The sequence below is a fragment of the Perognathus longimembris genome, chromosome 1 (assembly GCF_023159225.1).
Source record: "Perognathus longimembris pacificus isolate PPM17 chromosome 1, ASM2315922v1, whole genome shotgun sequence".
NCBI classification, from domain to species: domain Eukaryota; kingdom Metazoa; phylum Chordata; class Mammalia; order Rodentia; family Heteromyidae; genus Perognathus; species Perognathus longimembris.
This window is the reverse complement of record NC_063161.1, coordinates 150242465-150261672: the sequence shown is the minus strand read 5'-3', so window position 1 is coordinate 150261672 and position 19208 is coordinate 150242465. Positions and strand designations below refer to the sequence as shown.

Genomic DNA, 19208 nt, shown 5'->3' with positions numbered 1-19208 from the left:
TGGGATAGCCACCAGCCTCATGGTTAACGCTACACTTACTTTACATTTAATAAGATGGAACCTTTACTTCCTTGGGATAGTAAGCGCTCTTTCAGATGTTCAGTAGGCCCATTTACTAGTGTCTGTATTAGACAATACAGAGACAGAATGTTTCTGTTGTCAGGAAGTTCACAACTTCTGGTGGGCAGGACCCATCAGGCTTCATGATTAATGAAGGTCCAGGAGGCCCACATTTTCATGGCCTGCTTTGCATCTCAGCTTCTGGTTCCATGCAAGCTGTCTGTATGGCTGAGAGATGTATCACATTGATGTCACTCCTTCTAGAAGAAAAATCCAATCACACAGGGAATGCACTGAGGTGGAGTTGTGTTGGCCCCGCGATCAGTCCTTTTGTGTCTTAACTGTAAAATCATCATCTTGCTCCATTTTTATTTTTTCTTCCTCTTGTCTGCCTTATCCCCCATGTAGCCTCTTTAATGGAAACACAGAAATATGTTTCTTTCTCAATTCTGAGTGCCAGGTGTTGCCCTCGCTGGAGAATCATGCCTTCCATACCCAGCCTTCTCAAGACATTATCCCAAATAGTGGGTGTATTCTGGAGAATTGGGTAATTCCCACTTAGTTATAGCTGTATCAAAACTGTGGGACTGACCCAAGTATCCACTAATAGGGGATGCATTGAAGCAAATGGTAGAGCATTCATCTCATTTAATATTGTGTAATCATGAAAATGATACTACAAATAATTTTCAGAAATGTGGGAAATATCTAAGCAAGAAAGGTAGAGTTCCACATTGCATACCTCATGTCATTTGAACCCTGTGAAAATTTATGAAGAGAATGGAGGGGTAATGCAGTATTCAGGATGTTAGTTGGCCGTGGAATCTTAGTAATTCTTGTTTTTTTCATACTGTTTTATTTTTCAATTTCTATAGTAAGCACATATTTACTTTTGTTACCAGAAATAGCACAAGTGACATAAACATCACAGAAAGGCTTACTTTACTGGGCTTTGCTTCTTAAAGTACAAACAGGTCTGTGTTATATCTCTGCTGTCTTGTTTTACCAAGTGTCAACAACCTGCAGGCTGAGTTAAGCCATATTTTTGCCTTGCGGAAGCAACTGGAGCAGGATGTGCTCGCACATCAGAATTTGCAAAAGGCCCTGGAGGAACAGATCAGCGAAATTCGGAGGCGAGAAGGTACACATTCCCTTCCATGCATTTCCCTTTGGCTTTTGCACATAGAGGGAAAAGGTCTGAAGTGATTCCTAGCATTGTTTTGATGGTGGCTCAGCCAATCCTATTCAGCCTCCCTTCAGCCTTCCTAGTCTAAGGGCCTGGCACACTACTGGTTTTGCAGCAGGTCTGTGGCAGGATTGTTTCCTGGCTGCCTCCACCATTTCCTGTCTAGAAAACCTCAGGAACTCGCAGTCCCTTTGTGTGGTAAATAACTCTCATGGAGTGGGCTCAGCCTACTGCACAGACCTGTGGACAGATTGTTATTGCATGTTGAAACATCGTTCTTAGCATTGCAGACTCATCCAGGGAGCTGCAGTCTGTGGGTCTGTGGGATGGGCCACTGTGTTTGGCCCCTTCCCTAGACACTGAGCCTTTCGCAGTCTTATCTTTCTGTAGCTGTTTTGCTCACTGTCTGGCACATGTGCTAAAAACAGGGGAGAACAGTGGTGGGTTTGGCATTTCCTTGACACCTGCTGTATCTAAGGCACAGCACTGGGCTTTGTCTCAGTCCCCGGGATCCTTATAGTCATCCCACTAGGTGGGGTAGGTATCAGCTTCATTTTACAGGTGAAGAAGCTGAGCTGGGGGTGAGGTGAGATAGGTTGATTTGCCCAGATCGGAGCCAAGGGTGTGTGCCTTTGAGATCCAGGGCTTTCAATGACTTCACCCTGTACTGAAGACACACTAATATGTACCTGCATGTGCTAAATAAGATGCCATTGGTGGATATGAATATCCCCCTCTATTGCTTCCTCCATGGTTAGAATGTGGTATGTGGTGGTGGGGACCCTTTGTTTTGACTTCAGCAGGCAGGTTTTAAACTTGTACTTGCTTTCCATGAGGACTTTGGGTCAGGAAAATACATCAGGCCCTTTGTTTACAACCCTTGAGTTCTACCCCAGAGATCATATCTGATTTTTCTGTATTCTCACCTAAACAGAATCCCTTGCTCATTTAAACTGAAATCACTATTTGCTTGTGCCATTCAGAATGGTCTCCTATCTCAGCATTTTATATGCAAATCATAAATCAGACTTGACCACAATGTAAACCTGGAGCCCAAGATGAAGCCATACATTGATATATCAGCCTGTAGAGTAGAGGGAATGGTTTTTGCTCCGAAGGTAGTGCTTTAAACTCCCTGTGTGTTTTCCTGCCCCTTCTCCCATTATATTAAAGGTATTGCACTGGGATTGAGCTTGGAAGGCTGTTGCTGATACTGTTTTTCTCCTCCCCCTCTCTACCTTTTTATCTTTTTTTGGAACAGAGGAACCATTTTCGTTTTATAGTGATCAAACATCTTATCTAAGTATTTGCCTTGAAGAACCTGATCGGTTTCAAGTGGAGCATTTTTCTCAAGAAGAACTTAAGAGAAAGGTATTGACCTATTAACTTTTGTGCTTTTTGTTGCTGCTGTTGTTTGTTGCCTCTTGGGTTCCTGATCTCTGAGGTATGAGATTCTGAAAGGCCTTTCCTCTCCTCTGTCCTGCTGCTCTGTTCTCCTGTGTGCGCTGCCTGGCTAGGACCCCAACTCCCAGGGCTGTCCCTCCTGCTCAGGCCAGAGCCCCCAGCCCAGACCTGCTCTTCTTCTAAGGGTTCTCTGAGAGCAGCCTACCACCTTTCCTCAGCCCATTCACCCATTCATCTTTCCTCTGCTAATGATCCAGATTGATGTCCTTCTGTGATCTCTCATTATCTGGTCATTTAGGCCATTTTTATTCCTGATGCCCCTGCACCTGGGACACAGAGAAGGAGCCAGCAGGTGGTTTTTAAATACATATAGTTCCCAATTTGACTGGTATATTTATTTATTTATTTATTTATTTATTTATTTATTTATTTATTTATTATTTTTTTTTGGCCAGTCCTGGGCCTTGGACTCAGGGCCTGAGCACTGTCCCTGGCTTCTTCCCGCTCAAGGCTAGCACTCTGCCACGTGAGCCACAGCGCCGCTTCTGGCCGTTTTTTCTGTATATGTGGTGCTGGGGAATCGAACCTAGGGCCTCGTGTATCCGAGGCAGGCACTCTTGCCACTAGGCTATATCCCCAGCCCTGGTATATTTATTTTTAAACTAAGCTTTTCAGTTTGCTGATTGGTGGTTTGGTCTCATGGTTTTAAGAACAACTATTGTTAAGGATAGGAAGTGTAACTTAGAAAATTATCCTATGTGTGGGACTGAGATTCTGTCATGGAACAATTCACATTCTGACATAGAAGACACACATGAAAACAAATAATTACGACATAGAGTACAAGGGTTGCTGCGAGAGGCAGCTGTACAGAGTTTTGAGGTAGCAGAAGAGAAGATTGTCCCTTGCTTAATCGAGAGAAGCTTCTCAACAGATGTGGGTATTGAAGGATGAATATGAGTTTAAGTGGAAGGTTTTCTCAGCAGAGAGAATGCAGTCTGTGTAAGGCAAAGAGGTAAGAAATAGCAATAAACATGGCAAAAACTCGGGTATCTGGGGAGCAATAAGGTAAAGAGTCTTGAGGCAGTGTTTCTTTTGAAGATGTAGACAGTGGGGATGATGCTAGCATCTGCTCAGACAGATGTGGCTGGGCCAGGGTGGCAGGTAATACACTTGATAGATGTTGTAGATCAGAATGAATGTCTCGTCTGTGTTTTCCTTGAGTATTGGATCCAATTTTTATTCATATTTTGATGTATTGAATGTCTACCATGTGTCATCAGAATAGGGGTTTTCCACTTCATGTCAGGGCTAATGTTCATCCCAGTTAAGGTGTGTTTGAAAAATTATCAGAGTTTGAAGGTTCAGGAGACCAGGGGTGTGTCTGCAGACCGCCTGTGCAGCCTACCAAGGCCTCTGCCTGAAGGCGGAGCTCTAGCCAGAGCCTGGGGATTGGAACTGGGGGATCCCAACCCCAGGACCTGGCTCCTCCTGGAGTCAGCCTCCCTCCCCATATGCTCTGATGCTTCCGCTTGTTATTTCTTAGGTGCTTCTCTAGGCATCCCAGCTGAGGTAGTCAGCTTCTTCATGTCCCAGGTTCTATCTTGGAAGACAGGACAGGTGCCCTCACCTGTCCTCCTGCTCAGGAATTTTGCAGGGAGTGATGGGCTAAAGCTTCCTTGAACATAGACGTAATTACACATTGCTTTCTGATGGACAACTCATTCTTACCAATGTTGTTAGGTGTACAATGAAGGCACTCTGTGCTCTTATGTAAGGCTCTGATACAGTTGTGGGAACTGAAGCCCTGGCGTTTTTCTCTGGAGAGTTCCCCTGGAGGGTGGGTAGTGTGGGCTGCCAGTAACTGAGCCTGAGAGAACTGACACCTCAGTGTGCTGGTGACTTCGTGTAGGAACCTGGTGAACAGCTGGGCGCAGCTGAGGCTGTGGGTAGGGCTGGCACTGGTGGCACACAGAGGTGGCTCTTTTCTTCCAGGTCAGTGATCTCATCCAGCTCGTGAAGGAACTGTACACTGACAACCAGCACCTGAAGAAAACCATTTTTGACATCTCTTGCATAGGTGTCCAGGGAAATGGCAGACTTGAGTCCACACAACAGACAGAGGTAAGGAGAAACCTGTGGTCACGTCTAATTGCAAAGGTCAAGTGGCCCATTACTCTCTCAGGGCTGTGTCTGTCTTGGAGCTGGTCTCTGACTGAAGTTCCCTTTGCTGTGTGGTAGGGTGCCTGGGGCCTGCTTTTGCCACCTGTCTGCAGGCTTCCTCTGGCTCCAGACATCTCTCCATTGACACACTTGATATGTTGTGAAGCTTTTGGGGGGGAAATACTAGATTTTAGACTCTGGGACTTAGGCTTGCAGCATTCTACCACCCGATCTGAGACTCTAACTCCTTTTTGCTTTAGTTATTTTTCATATAAGAGTCTTGTTTTGCTTAGGCCCAACCTTTGACTATCATCTTTCTACCTATGTCTTATGACAAGCATGAGACACCACACTTGGTTTGTTGGTTAGGTAGTGTCTCACTAAGTTTTTCCCTAGGCTGGCTTTGAACCACCATTCACCTGATCTCTGTTTCCTGAGTAATTGGGATTACACACATGAGCCATTCTTCCTTCCTCTGTGATCCTTTTGACTGTAACCCAGCCCTGGGATTGGTGCTACAGACAGCACATATGGAAGAGCAATGTGGTCTTACAGGGACTTGGGAAGGGGCAGTGTCACACCTGGATAATTTGGTTAATGTAGATCTAGTCCAAACTAGTCCCTTAGCATTGGAATACAGCCATATATATACAGCCATATATATACATATATACATATACACACATATATATACACACATATATAATATACATACATACATACACACACACATCCCATTGATTTCTGGCTCTCAGTGCTGATCTTTGTGCTGTGTCATCTCTGAGACTTGTGTGTAGCCAGTGCTGCCCTGGAGTTGTGCTGGTGAGGAAGATCATGCCGTCTCTCCCTTTAGCTCTTGCTGGCCCAACTCCCCTGGAAGAACTTGGTCCTGTGTACAGGTGCATGGTCTCTGAAGCCTGTGGCTTTTCTCACTGTAGGTGCAGAAGAAAGCCCAGGTTGGGTTGTCTTGAACTCAGCTAGGAGCGCCTGCTGAGTGCGGGTTCATGTCTGGCGTCATAGGATTTCTTGGGAAAGGTTTGTCAGCCTCCAGCTGTCTCCTCCCACCTCCAGAGTGGGAGCTGCTCAAAGGTATTTACGCTGCGCTCTGGCCATCTGCTCTCTTCGAGTCAGGGATTATTATTGATCTTGGCCTCCAGGGCTCCAGATAATTTTGAAAACCAAGAGTAACTGCAAGCCACTTAGGGAGAAACAAGTCTCCTGGTTTGTTTCCTCCGAGGCAGCCGTTTGAATAAGCAGCTCGTTCCTCCCCAACTCTGCCTGAGCCATAAATGGCGAGTTTTGTTTGTTCATTTGCCCTTTGTTAAATGTCCCGTTCTGTCCTTTGGAACACACTGGCTTTTTCCTCTGCCCACTCTGAGATCTTAATACCAGCTGATTCTGATTTGAGTCATTTGTCAGATTGCACTTCAATTTGATGTTCCCTGTGAATAGCCTTGTGCTTTCCAGTCCAGAGCTGGGAAGATCTGCATGGGAAGATGGCGTGCTCACTGCAGTTAAGAGCGGAGGAGGAGAGGGTGACGATGGAGGGAGATGGCAGAAGGGGCATGTTGTTCGAGGGGGGCATGTGGGTCTCCTGCTGCCGGAAACAAGCAGGCAGAAACAAACCAGAGCTCTTCTGTGGTCCCCAGCCACTGTGGGCAGCAGGGGTTGCTGAGCGGGTGCTGGGCATGGTACTGTACCTTGTGGGTCTCATACATCAGAAAAGGAGGGAGATTGAGGAAAACCAAATGTATCTTGTGTTTTTAAATTCAGGAAAATAAAACAACAAAAACCCTGGTTCCATCACTTTAAAACAGACACAATTCACAATTTGGACATGTTCTATGCACTTGCCTTGTAGTACAGGTGTGCGGTCCGTTTTCTTCAGTTGTCCTAAAGTTATGGCATCTTCTGCCCTCCTGGCCTCACTCTGGTTGGAAAGGTTCATTGTTTCCAGTGATTCACTTTTTAACAAATCACACATTGAGGGTCTTTATGTACAATCTTTCTTTGAGCCTAGGATATTTTCCCTTAGACCATCTTCTCAGATGTGTAATTACTAGGTCAAACGGCAGATACATATTTCTAATAAACATAACACTTATTTTCAGATGCTTTCCCTCAACAGCTTCTAATTTTAAAAAGGTAGAAGTAGTAGTGTGGGGTTCCCAGCAGAGTTTGTCCTGTTTCTTTTCAACCGGCTGTGCTGTATGGCTCCCTCCGCAGCAATGGACAGGGAGATTCATGCCCCTACTTCCGCATACTTACTTTCTGGCTCTTACTTGCTATTAAGAGGACTTTGATGGGGAATTGCCATGTGGAGGGACGTTCAGGGTATGTCAGGATCGTGAACAGTCTGAGGACCTGCCACCACCAGGCAATGGGGTGTATGAGAGGCGGGATGCTAACACATGGCAGCAGGGACTGGCTACTACTATTCCAGGCCTGATTGTTTGTTGTCATTCTTAGGTGGCTAGAAGATTGAGACTACATTTTGTTTGGGAGAGAAACCATGGATAAAGGAGCGCTATTTAATGGAGCTCAGATGTGTATAGAGCTATCATGTTGAAGAAGAAGTAGATCTTGTGGGGCTGCAGTGGACAGTAATGGTGCAACACAGAGGGTAATGTGTGAATATTCTGTGAAGAGTAATAGGATAAAGTCTGCCTTGTCAGGCGAGACTTAATCTCATTAAAAAGAGGAGCATTGTATCAGTTCAACTTCATAAGTTATCATGCATTTTCCATGACTTATAAAACCCTTGGCACTGTGCCCCACCTGTAGTAGGCTCTCATTAAAACACAAGCTATTTTTCTTTTTCTTTTAGTAAGTTGGTGGCAGACAATTGGCTTGGCTCACTTGTCTTAACACCTGGGCACTAGGTACTTGTACAGATGAAAGGATATGAGGATTTCCTGAGATCTTGAAGGATGCAGGTTTTGTTTCTGTAGCTGGCCTGGGCCTGGGTCACCTGCAGATCTGACAAGCTCAAGGTCATACTGCTCTGCTGCCCCGGGGGTCTTGCTTTGAGTAGCAAGAACAGAGGGAGCCCTGTGAACTGCTTGGTTCCAGTTCTCATTCTGAGACCATCCTTGTTCGTTCCTGTTCTTTCAGCACTGTTTTGGGGGGCAGCAGGTGCTGATGGGGAAACTGAGGACAGGCATGGGCCTTCTATGTCTACTGTGTCACAGAGATTGGTGCCCAGCCTATCTTCAGGGATGTTAGTTACTCTGCAGGGAGGAAACTGAGCTGCAGCAGGGCCAGAGAGAGCCAGAGGGACAGCAGGGGCTCCGTCAGAGTGGGCTTCTGTGGAGGGGGAGTGTGCCACATCCTCAGAGCACAGGAAAGAAAGATCAACTGCAGTGTTTCCAACAAGTCACATGCCTTGTGGGTTCAAGAGAGTGAGAGGGACAAGGTGATCCGAGCGAGCAGTGGAAAGAGGGCATGAGCAATGAGGGAAATGAAGGAGCACCTGCGGGCTGGCCCAGGGACGAGTGGCCGAGCCTGCCCGGGCATCATGACTCATGGTTCTCTGTGGCATCTTGTGCTTTTATCTTTGAAAATTGCTAAGTCACATGTGGCATTAGGGGCATTTCTGTGTCTGCAGCATTGATCTGACCACTGCTGGAAACTGAGAGCTCATTTTGATTTGGACAGAGTCAGCAGAGGCAAGGAGAAGCAGAGGTCACTGTTGGTTTCAGAATGTCAAGTAATGGGGTGCCTGTGGCTCTGGCAGAATGACTCAGATGCTTTGCGGATTTCCACTTGGAGCGGCTGGGTTGAGGAGCGGCTTCTCCAGTCCGCAGTGGTAGGGCAGGGCTGCTGTGTGCTTCCTGCCTCACCTCGCGTGGATTGTGCCTCCTATACTAGAAGGGCTTCAAGACCTTGATGGGTAATTCATGGCCACAGATGACTTCTTGCCGTGATACTTTCCAGAAGCTTGGAGAGGATTAGAGCTCAGTGACCAGAGTGCTGGGGACTGAGGGAGGACCTTAAAGAAAAAGAAAAAGCTCAGAGAGGGTTGGGTGGCACAGTACCTTCCTGCTTTGCACAAGGCCCTCGGTTCGATCCCTAGCACTGCAAGAAAATAAAGCAAAACCAAACCAAACCAAAAAGACGAGAGAAACTTCCAACTACCGCAAACACCCACATGCTTAGTTTTTTTTTTTTTTTTGTAGTTGTGAGGCTTGAACTCAGGGTATGGGTGTTGTTCCTGAGCTCTTTTGCTTAGGGCTAGTGTTCTTTGAGCCATAGCTCTGCTTCCAGTTTTTGAATTTGTTAATTTGAGGTAAGAGTCTCACGGGGACATTTCTTCCTGGTCTGGCTTCAAACTGTGATCCTTAGATCTCACCCTCCCAAATAGCTAGGATTGCAGGTGTGAGCCACCAGCTCCAGGCCACATACTTAGTTTTTAAAATTAAATTACTTTTTAATGGATACATAATGCTTAGTGGCAGCAGTGGCAGCTTTTGTCCCACCAATAAGCTAGCTAGAGATGGTGCCCAGAGGTTTATCTGCAATGGATTGGTCCTTATCAAGAACTTTTCCACCATCTGTGGGGTGATAACTGGGCTGCTAACAAGAGATCGGTTACGGGGCCTGCATCCTGGGTGCAGCCAGCCCAGCCTCCCTTTGTCTCCCCTCCCTCCCTGAGGAGACACCGCCACCACCAGCCTGACTCAGGAAGAACCAGAGAATGAAGAGGAAATGACGTCATTTCTCTGGGAAAGATCTCCCTGCCCCGCCCCCCCCCCCCCAAGTCAGCATCAGGGTCACCACCTGTGGGAAGGAACCTCAAATCTCACTGCCTACTGGTTGTCACTTCCTGCCATCACCATAGTGAAGGAAGGATGAACCAGCTGCCCAGAGAGCTGAGGTAGACAGTGGTCCTAGGGGGAGAATGACAAGGGGAAGACACACATCTTGACTTGGGACACCAGAGGAGAAACAAGCTGAAACAGAGCTATATTTGTACCATGGGACCAGACCTTGGAGTTAGCAAACAAAGAAAAGGCCCCCAAATAGTCCTACCTTCACCTCCCAAGTAGCTAGGATGACAGATGTGCACCACTGCACACTGCTGCTTTTCTGTTTCTGAGATGGACTCTTACTATTTGCGTGGGCTGGCCTCAAATCTTTCCACAATCTTTCTGTCTCTACTTACTTAGTAGCTGGGATTACAGGTATGTACTACCACACATAGCTTGTATTAGACTTTTATATAAATGTAATCATATTCTCTTTTATGTAGCCTTTTTTTCATTCAGCATACTGTTTTTGAAATTCCTCCATGGTATATAAATTAATAGTTTCTCTTTATGAATATGTGTGTCTGTATACACATGAGCATGCAGTGTGTGTGTGTGTGTGTATATATATACACACAGTGTGTTTATTCATTCTGCTGTCAATAGACACTTGGGTAAAGGTAATGTGAACATTCACACAGCAGGCTTTGTGTGGACATGCATTGTGTTCCTTGGTTAAGTGTCTTGGAGTAGAATTCTTGAATCATATTTCATAAGAAATGGCCTCTGCTTTGTTTCTGTCTGCTATTACTGAAAAGCAGATTGAGAAAGGGGGAAAATTACCATTTTCCCTGAGTGGTTTATTGTTTTTATACTTTTAACAATGAATTTGAAAAGTCCTAGTTGGTCCATATCACTCAAGAGTGTTTTAATAACAAAGGAAGAAGCCAGTAAAGAGGAATACCGTGTGTAAGCATCATGTATGTCTGCTGTGCTCAGTGCCTGACAGGGTGGGGTAGGAGCGTCATTGGTTTTCTTTGATCCTGATTCTCATTTGCATATGACAGGTTGCATATGTTCTGATCCTTAGACCTTTCTATAAAATGACATTCTAAAGTTGGTTTGCTTCGTTTCACTTTTTGTCTGATAAAACAAGGTTTTTCTTCTAAGAGAAAGATCAGGAGAATTTGAACTGGGTTGGGAGAGTGGGTGTAATTGACTAAACCTTGGAATTCATACAATCACACTGTTGATATGAAACCGTAACTATCTCCTATGTACAGCTAACCCTCAAGTGAGCCGGCACTCTGTGGCTTTAACCTGTTCAGTGCAGACCTAACTGCTTCCTTGGCACCATGAGGTTTGGAAACAGCTTTGTCTCCCTTCCTGGGCATGGCTACCCTTATTGCTGTTTTTTTATTTGGTTAATCAAGATGTCTTATGAGTAGAATTTTGCTGTTGTGGAAAGCTGAGATACTGCTAGCTTGAGAACTTTATATTGTCCGTTCTGGAGAAGGTAGAATGCAGAAATTTATGCTTCTTTAAAGCATTTGAGATTTATGCAGTCGCTGTAAATAACTGTCCTTCATTTCTAAAAGCATCAAGTTATCATCAGGCAATCCTGATACTCTTCTCATTAGCCATGAGGACTTTTTGTCAGCAAAATGGCAGCATTGCCAGGACTGTCCATCTCTGATGTGTGACAGGCTAACAAGAGGTTTATGCCCTGGGCTAAATAAGGGGAAGTGATGAATAAATTGGGTACAACATAAATTTCATTTACTGCCTTTTTTTTTTTTTGCTGTTTGATATTTTCAATTCCATCAAAAGCTATTTCCCAAAATCTTGTTACTTTTATATAATCTGAAAGTGGATTTAGCAAAGGCAGAAATGGCAGCAGCACAACAGACTGCGTATTCAATTTATGGCCATGCAGAAAGACCACGCTGGGACCAGGGAAATGCTGTTAGTTATTTCTTGGGAAATCTTGTCCTTAAATTATGCTTGATCCCAGGCAGCTCATGTGTGATTCGCTAGAGCCAGCAGCTCTAACTTTGCTTAATTTTTATTTCCTGGCTTTGGCATTTGTTTCTTTCTGCCTTTTGTTGTTGTTATTGTTGTTCTTGTTTGTTTGTGTTTTTGTTCTGCATTTTGGAAAAAAAAAGACATCATTGATGTACTCATGCATATTCGTGCTGCACACTTTTTTTGAGTTAATTTTCACACCATTCCATGCTCCACATAGCTTCTGGCTAGCAAGGAGGACGAGGACATGATCAAAATTGAAGAGGATGGAGAGACCAATTTCCAGAGTGACCGGCGATTGCAGCAGAACAATGAGGTAGGGACATGTGCTCCTCTTGGTGCCCAGCCAGTCTTCTATCTGAATGGGTCCAGTGGGCTTTTTTTCTTCCCACTTGTATTGAGTGCTTGTTGTATGCCACCGGGAATCAGAAGTCATGAAACATGAGAGTGAATACAGTTGCAAATAAAAATGTGGTGGTCATAAGCTAATAGGGATTGGATATTGGGTTAGGACAGATGTTTTGCTATCTAATCCAGCCTGCGCATTGTATTCATTGGAAACAGGCCTGTGAAGGGAGATAATTATTCCAGGCACTGAATAAGTCAGTAACGGTAGCTGGCACAAGAACCCTTTTGTGTTTACTGACTCCAGCTCTGGGACGATTTGACTACAGTGTAGCAGACCCCAATGGAGCTGAGCAGTCCTCTGAAACCTCCTGATCGGAAAGGAAGGTGGACATCATCTAGGCATAGTGAGAATTCAACCCCTGCCCCCATAGAATACTCTTCCAATTGTGTTGCTGTTGAACATTTGTAGTGAACAGTCTTCAGAAACATAAGAAACTTAATGACTGGATGCAGTAGAAGCTGGGGGTACTGGTTTGGCATTTTGGGTCTTCAGTATGCTCTAGTTCATGGAGTCCTGAATTGGAGATGCTAAAATGTAGACAATTTCGGAAGTAAAACAATGGGAAATGAGGGCTTTGGAGTGAGATACATCTGATTTGGGGCTTTGGTTGTGACACTAGGGTTCCTGTGACCTTTGCTAATTTGTAAGTGTGAGTTTCCTGTCAGTGATAGTAACACTTCCATTTAGGATTATTTTGTTATTTAAATAAAAAGACAGGTAAAAAGTGCTCAGTAAATGATAAATAACTATTTTTAGGATTACATTCCAGATTTTTCCTTCTCGTGCTTATTTGGTGGACTTAATACCTAGATTAGGGGCAAACAAGGCCCTATAAATAACCACTTATTTATGTGGGTTTTGTCTTCCATTTAAAAAATCTTAATCATCTTCCCAGTGTGGAGAGATGGGGGTGATGGCTGGTGTGTATATCACTAGCAGTAATGAAATCAAGAGGAGTTATTTATAGCCCAGTAGATGAAATTTACAGCTTTGGATAAAGGAGAGAAAATGCTAATTGTAACACCTCAGGACATGCCCAGAACAGGCCTGAACGGATGCCTCCCCTGTGCCACCCCTCTGAGACCCAAGTGACCCAAGAAGGTGTATTCACAATAACATCTCTGAGGGAACTGAGTACTCCACCTTTCTTAGCAGAGCCACTAATTGGTGCATGGCCCCTGACTATGGCAACTTTCTTTAAAAGAAGAAGAATAAGATGTAATACATGTCCACAGCATTGATGATGACATGAGTTTCATACCTTTCTTAGGAATCACTTTTAAGGAGAGGGCTGTGGGGTAGGAGAATACACGTCTATGGTGCATCTGTAGCTAGTTAGACTCTTAGCCTGACTCAGTCATCTTTCACACAGAACCACATCAGGAGGTAGCATACTATTCCATTACATAGGTGAGGAAACTGAGGGTGAGAAGTGATGCACCTCCTCTGCCTGTTGGATCCCTGTGCCTGTACCCCTACACCCGCCTGCCCTTTTCCCTTTGTCTCCTACATACTTTTACTCACTTGCCCTCTTCCCTTACCTCCCTTTCCTCTCCCCCATACATCCCCTCCCCCTTTGTATTTATTTGACCAAATATTTTCATTTGCAGATGTCAGAGGACCATGCTAAAGGAGGCTGCAAAAATGGGTATTTCAGGTACATGGATGCCAATATTTTAGACTATGATGGAGTCCCCAAGCCTGGCCACCTTGGAGACCAGCGCCTAGAAGAACTCCTGGGGCTGCTTACCCCTTTCTTCCATGAGAAGGCCTCTTCACTGCTGGATTCCAGGTAGACGTGGGCCCAGGTGTCACTTTGCCCCTCTTGTTTAGGGGGATGAACACACTCATTTAGCTAAATGCTTTTAGGTACACTGTGCATTGTACCTGAAAGAGCCCCTGAAATGGCTTGCAAGGAATCTTGCCAGTCACGCAATTAAGTAATTAGGCTGTGCGCTGCAGAGGGACTTCAGCAACGCCTCACACCAGGCACATTATGAAGAGAGAGAAAGCTTTCTTGGAGAATTAGTCCTGGGAGATCTAGGAAGTCCTGCCCAGCTGTGGGGAGAGGAGTCAGCCCTCCTGGAATTTCCATTTCTACAGTGGCTTAGAAATACCATTGTAGTTGTGCTTCTGCTATTTTATGTTAAACTTGAACTCAAATTCTCATATCTGCTGGGAGTCATTCCCATGTGAGCAAATACTACAAGTTGTTTTCCTTGAAACAAAAACTAAGAAACATTCAGTACATTTGTATTTTGTAAATGAATCCTTTATGAGCCATTTCTCTCCTTTCAGATTCTTTCTCGTCCACTCATGACAGCTGCTTGAGCTTGGCAGCCAAGCAAGTACTGTGCCTTTATTCCCGAGTGCCTACTTTGTCTGACCACTTCTCGGGGTTGCTATGAGGGGCAAGAGCAACATGTCTAGTTTGTAGTGCTTATCTTGTAGTCAGGAACTACTGCCACAACCCTTGGCAAGAGCCCACACTCTGGTATTTGTGGATGTTTCATTAGCTGGAAGGAGCATGGAAACTTGCTGTTCCTGTGAGCTCACCATGCCTGACCCTCCTCAGTCTGGCACATGATTGCCCTTGGGGGTCATGTGTCATAGTTATTCTGGTTTATTGTCTCGGGGAGTTAGGTGATCAGAGGTGGTGCTCCAGAAGCGGAGGACTTCTACTCATCAGGGTCCCCACTTTGTATCGGATGCGGAAGACAACACTACCTGTCTACGATCCTGTACGAATGTCTTGGTGAAGTGAGGTAGACTGGGGGGAACTGCATTGTACCCATCTTGTGGAGAGTCCAGTGGGCAGCAACCTATGGAGCCCCAACCTTTTCTTGTAGGCTCTGAGGTACTTTATGAACCAGCACTGCAAGCATTCCTGTGATCCCTGTGTCCAGTTACCCATTCGCTTCCTTGCAGCTGTCTTTCCTGTAGGCTTTCTGCCTGTTGCTGGGCAGTGCTGCTGTTAGAATAAGTTTCCTTTGCCAGCCCAAACTTGCTGTCTCATGATGGTTTCTGAGCACTGTGTTTTGCATCACTGCCCCCATCATGATGGGGTTGTGGAGCCTAAGGCCATATTGAAGGCCTAGCCTGTGCATGTGCTCTGGGCCAGGCACCAGTGGAATGCTTTACACCCTGGTCCCACTGGCTCTCATGACAGCTTTATATGTTTTCCCACTAATCTTAGAAAGATGGGAGCTGACATTTAGAAATTCAACATCCTCTTGCTAGTTTGTGGTAGTGCCAGTTGGAGAATTTTCTGGGGGTTATAGTATTCTTGTTGGTCAAGGAAATACTAGTCTTCTGCCTAGAAAATTCCATTAGTGTGGACCTATTGTCATTGCACTGGAAAAAGCAGGTTAAAAATAGACAGCCCTGGGCTTCTGTCCTGCTTTGTTTAGATCCTTTATCATCTCTCTGCCTCTTTGTTTCTTCATCTGTGAAGGGTTGGGGTGTGTGTAATGATAGTTACTTATCCTGTAAAGATCTTATAAGGATTAAATGACATCAGAGCCAAGTTAAGTTTTGGGATATTACTGCTTAAATCGTGTCTTATCAATTATTCCCACCCTTTCTCATTCACCCAGGTAAGACTCACTCCATCTGCAGGTGCAGTGGCTACAATGGTTTGTGTCACTCTATTCCGTTCTGAGCCTATTCAGCCCAGTGCAAATCTCTGATAAACTTAGGCTCAAGCCTTCACCTTAGCCTTTGATCTCTTCTAGCCATCCAGCCTAAGGTCTAAGGAGCTAGCAGAGTAGCCAGGTTGGAGTAACGAATTATACCAGCCCATCTACCAGGATAGAATAAGTTACATTATTACACTAGTTACATTAGCCTAGCTAGTTGTCTTGCACTTGGCTGCCACAGCAGCTCATTTGTTCAAGGTGGAGTGAAGATAGATGACTAACATTGAGGCATCAGCTGGCTGGCTTTTCCTCTGCTACAGCATTCACCACATGTGGGATCCCTGACCTTCTCTTTATATGCCTCCAGTCCCTAGAGGACATGGCTCCGTGGTCCATCACCTAAAGGTTTTAGTCTTTATAGCCTAAAATTGGGTGTGATATTTGATAGCTGAAAAATTAAAACATTTGAAAGGGACCCACTTGGGGATGGCATGCTTATTTGAGATTTTTTAAAGGCTAATATAATTTTGAGCTCCAACTAATACAAGTAGAGAGGCCACGTCCTAGGAGACCTGATTCTGCTCTTTGGGCATGGCTGAGGGACAGGTGAGGTTCACTGGCATATGACGCTGGCAGGGGTTTGGAGAGGTCAGCAGAGAAACCTCCAAGGGGACTGGGCTCATTTAGGATGCAGAGAAGACTTGGCAAGTGCTTAAACATCGGTTGTGTATATAAGACCTAACCATCTTTAGGACCTTGATGCAGTCAGGTGCTCTTGCTACACACATTCAGGAGACATGTCATACTTTGTATTTCTTGTCACTCATTTTGAAGTGAGTGCTCAGCATGGCACAGCTTCCTATTATCACCTCTCTTCTTGCTCTATACACCATTGAGAAAACAGAAGCAATTGAATTCCAACCACTGCTTGCCTCTAAACCTTGCCTTTCCTACTGCTGGAGTAGAAGAAATAGCCCTGTGTCTTTCTAACACCAACCCTTCCATGGGGCTTAGTTTTCTGTCCTCTCAGCCCCTTCTCTCTTTTGCATCACTAGGTTTTTTTTCTTTATATAAAGAAAACATGCCTTTGTTTCCATCTAAGGCAAGATTTCTTGAAATAACAGTCTATATTCACCATGGCCACTTTCTTCCTTAGACTCTCTCCATCCCATTCTAAGTGCTTTCCTACTCTTCACTGTACTTTTCCAGTCAGCAACAGTTTCCATGTTGTGAAGTTCAGTGCCCAGCATTTGCTCTTCAGCAGCAGCTGGCTGTTCTCTCTGGCCTGTTTTTCTTCCACCTTGCTGGCCTGTCCTCATTCTCCTTTGCTGGACATTGGTGGTGTATCCCAGAGCCATGTTCTCAGCCCTGTTCTCTTCTCCATCGTGCCACCCTCTCTTTAGAGTATACTGTATGACTCCAAGTTTATGCCCAGATATCTCTCCACATCACACATCCAGCTCTGCTCTGAAGATTGGATACCTGATTGACTTTTCCATATTAATCTGTCCAGAACCCAGCTCCTTGTTCTAATCCATTTCTTCCCTGTTTGCTCTTATCTGTCAGTACCCTTGTCACCTACCTAATTGCTACAGGTTCCTCAATTCCCATTTTTGTCATTATACCTCCAAGTGACATTCCTTATTCCATTCCTTCACATCTCTACTCCTGTCTTTTTGGCCCAAGTTGCTAACATCTCTTGCCTGTCTTCTTGTCTTCCTGCTTCTGTTTCTGTCCCTCTATAGTCTATTATCTGGAATAGCCAGTGGTCTTTTTAAAACTCAGAGCAGGCTGTGTCTCTTTCATCCTTAAAACCCTCCTGTGGATTTCCCTTGTTCTTGGAGTGACATTAGAGGTTTGTGCCATTTCTCTGTCTTCATCACCCACTACTCATTCACTGAACCTCATCCACATGGACCTTCTTTCTGCCCCACACGAATCCAGTGTTCTCACCAATGAGTCTCATCAGAGTTGTTCCCTCTACTTGGCATGCCCATCCCTGGACAGTTAACTAGCTGAGTCCAGTAAGATAACAGTTCTTTAGAGATGGCTTTCCTGACTACTCCATTGAAAGGGAATCCACATTCCTTTGCTTTCTTTCAAGATTTCACCCATCCTCTCTTTCCCTCCCATTCATAGTACTTATCATTACCTAACTTCTTATTTATCATCAGTATGTCACTCTCTTTTCCACAATGAGTGCTACCTTCACATGCATAGCCACTGCCCTTCAGGTCAAGTGGAAAGAACTTGATACGTATTTGAATGAGCATGCAGACAACTGAAAACTTAACCTCATGGCAGAAGTAAGTTTAGGAAATTTGGACAGAGTTAGTGCTCCCTTGGAGCCAGAATGTTCTGGATTCTAATGTTGGCTCTGCTACTTTGCTGGGGGTGCGGTGGGGGGTAGAGTGGGACTCCTCAATCTTTGTGAGCCCTTTCTTCTTCTATAAAATAAGGTTAATAATAGTTTTCATCTCAATCTAAGGATTTAGTGTATTTAAAGGATCTGGCACATGGTAAGTGCTTAGTAAATGTCAGTGCCTTTCCTTATACCGTCTGCTTAGTGCAGATGCACAGGAAGGGCAGAGAAACACTACTTGGACCTCTGACAAGACCCATGGACTGAATCATTCCAAAGGTCCTCATTAAGTGACAGCTTAATGAGTCCACTATTGAGCTTTCCAGCAGAGTCACACTTAGCTCTTTTATTTAATAGCACCACCACTTTAGTGTGTAGCCCTGGCCTTCTTTACCATTTATTACCCATTTGTAAAGTCTTTGTCCTGAGCTTTATTGTGTGTTGTTTGGTGGTGAGTAACAGTCCTCCTTTGGATAGCTGAATAGTAATTGTCATTATTTCTTACCTGTATTAAAGAAGAAAAGGGAAGGATATTTAGTTTTGTATTTCCTGATATTTGGAATGCCAGAGGTATTTTTAACGTATAGTTTAAAGGTAGTTTGTGCCATTTAGATGATTCTACATTAAAAGTAAGCAATGTGCCATACATTTTAGTTTTGGCTTTAATTTTTTTAAATTCAATTTTGATCTGCTGTAGTTGTTTAATTTGAATTGAGTTTACTCTGCCCTTGATCTAGAGAGATCTAGATAGGAGAAGAGCTTTATCCCTGTCAGAGACACAGTAGAGGAAATAAACATGGATTCTATCATTTCCTGTAGTCATAAAGACCCGAGGGAGGGGAGGCCAGGGTTTGTGAAATTGGACTTGGTAGTGTCTTCCCTGGCTATGTGACAAGGTTTCTTGAAAAAAGAGAAGGCAAAAATAAGTAATATAATAAAGGCGGATCCTGTCCCTCTGTTTACTGGCTGTGTGGCCTCATACTGCCCTACTCTGGTTTTCTCCTACAGGGCAGTGACTGCTTTCCAACTGTCCTCTGCCTGGAGCCTGCCCCTTCAGACCCATCCCCATAATTTCTTGTAACTTGACTTCAAAACTTCCTTGTTTATCCTTATGAATCTGCTTTCTTCCTTTACCTTTGGATGATTTTAAGCATTCTTATTTCAAAATCTTGGTTTCTCTTTTCTTTTCTTTCTTTCTTTCTTTCTTTCTTTT

The 19208-nt window shown here is 44.5% G+C and overlaps 1 protein-coding gene across 7 annotated transcripts in view; it reads left to right on the top strand.

Annotated features, from left to right (window-relative positions):
- The window catches only part of Cdk5rap2 (CDK5 regulatory subunit associated protein 2), a 178609-nt gene that overhangs the window by 98411 nt on the left and 60990 nt on the right, over positions 1–19208 (top strand). For 6 of the 7 annotated variants that reach the window (XM_048340677.1, XM_048340673.1, XM_048340649.1 and 3 more), the window contains 5 exons: positions 1071–1201; positions 2508–2617; positions 4646–4774; positions 11807–11902; positions 13606–13787. In XM_048340677.1, coding sequence (XP_048196634.1) covers positions 1071–1201; positions 2508–2617; positions 4646–4774; positions 11807–11902; positions 13606–13787 — 648 coding nt within the window. The remainder of the gene's footprint in view (positions 1–1070; positions 1202–2507; positions 2618–4645; positions 4775–11806; positions 11903–13605; positions 13788–19208) is intronic. The other variant, XM_048340665.1, reaches the window with a different exon arrangement.